The sequence below is a fragment of the Montipora foliosa genome, chromosome 8 (genome assembly GCF_036669935.1).
Source record: "Montipora foliosa isolate CH-2021 chromosome 8, ASM3666993v2, whole genome shotgun sequence".
In the NCBI taxonomy this organism is placed as follows: Eukaryota; Metazoa; Cnidaria; class Anthozoa; order Scleractinia; family Acroporidae; genus Montipora; species Montipora foliosa.
Genome location: NC_090876.1, coordinates 25718581 through 25721080, shown reverse-complemented (window position 1 = coordinate 25721080; position 2500 = coordinate 25718581). Strand labels below are relative to the sequence as shown.

At 38.8% G+C, this 2500-nt stretch overlaps 1 protein-coding gene across 1 annotated transcript in view; it reads right to left on the bottom strand.

Moving 5' to 3' along the window:
- Positions 1-1614: 1614 nt before the first annotated feature.
- LOC137968115 (caldesmon-like) overlaps positions 1615-2500 on the bottom strand; it is a 2008-nt gene continuing 1122 nt past the window's right edge. Inside the window, exons 2-3 of the mRNA XM_068814738.1 lie at positions 2078-2500; positions 1615-2013 (exon numbers count right to left, since the gene is read on the bottom strand). The exon at positions 2078-2500 is cut by the window's right edge and continues 205 nt beyond it. Of these exons, the coding sequence (XP_068670839.1) occupies positions 1912-2013; positions 2078-2500 (525 nt within the window). The 3' untranslated portion in view covers positions 1615-1911. The remainder of the gene's footprint in view (positions 2014-2077) is intronic.

The window sequence follows — 2500 nt, the reverse complement described above, 5'->3', positions numbered from 1 at the left end:
CGATGCAGAATTCTTGCTGCTCTATGAGGAAAGCAAGTCAGATAATTTGGATTTTCCTTACCAAGAATATCTGACATTTTCTTTGCCGGACAAAAATAGAGCTGAGTGTACAGCCAATTTAAGGGTTGAGAAGCATCACATAACTCGCCTTGAAGATGCACTGCAAATTCCTGCTGTATTTAAATGTGATCAAGGAACAGTATGTGATGGAACTGAGGGCCTCTGTATTCTTCTCAAGCGATTTGCCTACCCTTGTTGCTACTCCGACATGATCCCGATATTTGGAAGGCCAGTTCCAGAAATCTGTATGATAAATAATACTGTGATGGATTGGGTATATGAAAACCACAGGCATCGTATCATGGATTGGAATCCAACCGTTTTGAGTGCCATCCACCACTTACAAATTGCTTTGGTTTTGTTGACGGAACTGTTCGTCCAATATCTAAACCAGGAGAAAACTAGCGCTTGGTATACAATGGGCACAAGCGTGTACATGGGTTGAAGTATCAGTCGGTTGTGGTTCCAAATGGCTTAATTGCACACCTCTATGGGCCAGTAGGTAAGGCACTTTCCGATCATTTCCTGGGGGCCGGACAATTTAAGATACACAATATAGTATTAGATAAGTCCTTTCGGCATTTTTCACTCAAATCTTTTTTGACTTGAAATTAAACTAATGATGTTTGAGCTCTCTTTTTGATGTTTTACTGCATTTTATTTTTCATTCAACAGAAGGAAAAATGCGCGATGCAGCAATGCTGGCAGAATCACACCTGTATGACAGCCTCCAAACACATGCTTTTTCAACCACTGGACAAGCTATGTGTATTTATGGAGATCCAGCCTACCCCCTTAGGGTGCATCTTCAGGCACCTTACAGGCATCGAGTTTTAACCCCGCAAATGCAGGCTTATAACCATTCCATGAGTGCTGTTCGCAGCTCTGTTCGCAGCTCTGTTGAGTGGCTTTTCCGGGAGATAGTGAACTATTTTAAATTTTTAGACTTTAAAAAGAATTTAAAAATAGGTGTAAGTCAAGTGGGAAAAATGTATATTGTCTGTGGGATTCTGCACAATGCACTGACATGCCTCTACGGAAATACCACATCTCAGTTTTTTTATTTAGATCCTCCATCACTAGAGGATTATTTTGCTCGATTGTTCTAATTGGACTTGATAAAACATCCAGCCAAAAAGGAAGAATAGTGTTCCATATAATGATAAACTTTAATATATGCTAAGTCATTGCAACATTGTGCGCCTTTTTACACCGCAAACATTGAAAAGGTGTTGTAACTTTTTGAAGAGAAATGTTGTAGCTACTGTAAAAAGATTAATTTAAGATTAAAACAATTTTCTGGAGAAAAGTACAATTAATGCTTCTTTTTAGTCTACCTTTTCTAAAGGTTCAATGGCATAAGACATGAAATTGTTTACCAATTTGTACTCTATGATCTCATAAAATCTTACCGACCTAATCTTAACACATTAAAAGAAAACTGGGGGAAGGGGTAGATTCCAAGTTGCCTCTTGCTTTTGAGATAAATGAATCAATCAATACATATGGCCATGTGCAAATTATCCCAATACAAGGCACCAATTTTTGGGCAATTCACATTATTGCAAATGACAGAAATTTAACACATGCTTAAAACATATGTTTTCAATCAGAAGTAGCAGTTCTTGGGGTGAATGAATTGCATGCACAGAGGATCATACAAATGCTAAATATCAATGGATGGACAGTAAAAAAAATTTGCAGGGGTGACTAAAAGCTTGTTATGGTGAATGTTCATCATTTCCCTTCCTGATGTCTTCCTTAATCACATCCTTTATAAAATCCCAACAAGAAAATCACATCATGTCTTTTAAAACAACTAAGCAAATGTACTTTCAGGCCTCAACAAGGTCACTTGGGTCCAAGTTTTTCAATTATTCCCATCAGAGCCTGAGATTGAGTTTGCTGTTGAATCAAAAACAAATTTTGCATGTCTTGAACTTGTTTCTGCTGCTGTTGTTGTTGGTCAATCATGGTTTTGAACATTTGTGGCATACTCTCTTTTTCTTGCTTCTGCTGTCTGCTGTTGGTCTAGCATGGACTTAAACATCTGTGTTTGTTGAGTTTGGAGGGCTTGCAACTGCTCCTTTTCTTGCTTTTTCAGTTCAATTTCTTGACTTTTCAGTTTAAGATCTTCAGCTGCTCTTTCTTTGAGATATTCAACTGCTTCACTTCCACTTCTCCTGCTCTTCCTTGCTTTGCTGCTTCCTTCTTCTGATTTCCGCTTTTGAGTTTTTCCCATTGTTTCCATCGCCTTTTCTTGCATATCCTCTGCCTTTCTCCTGTCTGCCTCTAGCGTTTCATTGTTCTTATCAATTGCCTCCTGCATCTCAGTGTCAGCTGACTCCTCCATGGCTATAATTTGCTCAACTGCAGCATCTAGCTCGGTACGCTCTGGGGTTATTCCACTTTCTTTCAACTCCTGAGCTTCTTGCCTCTT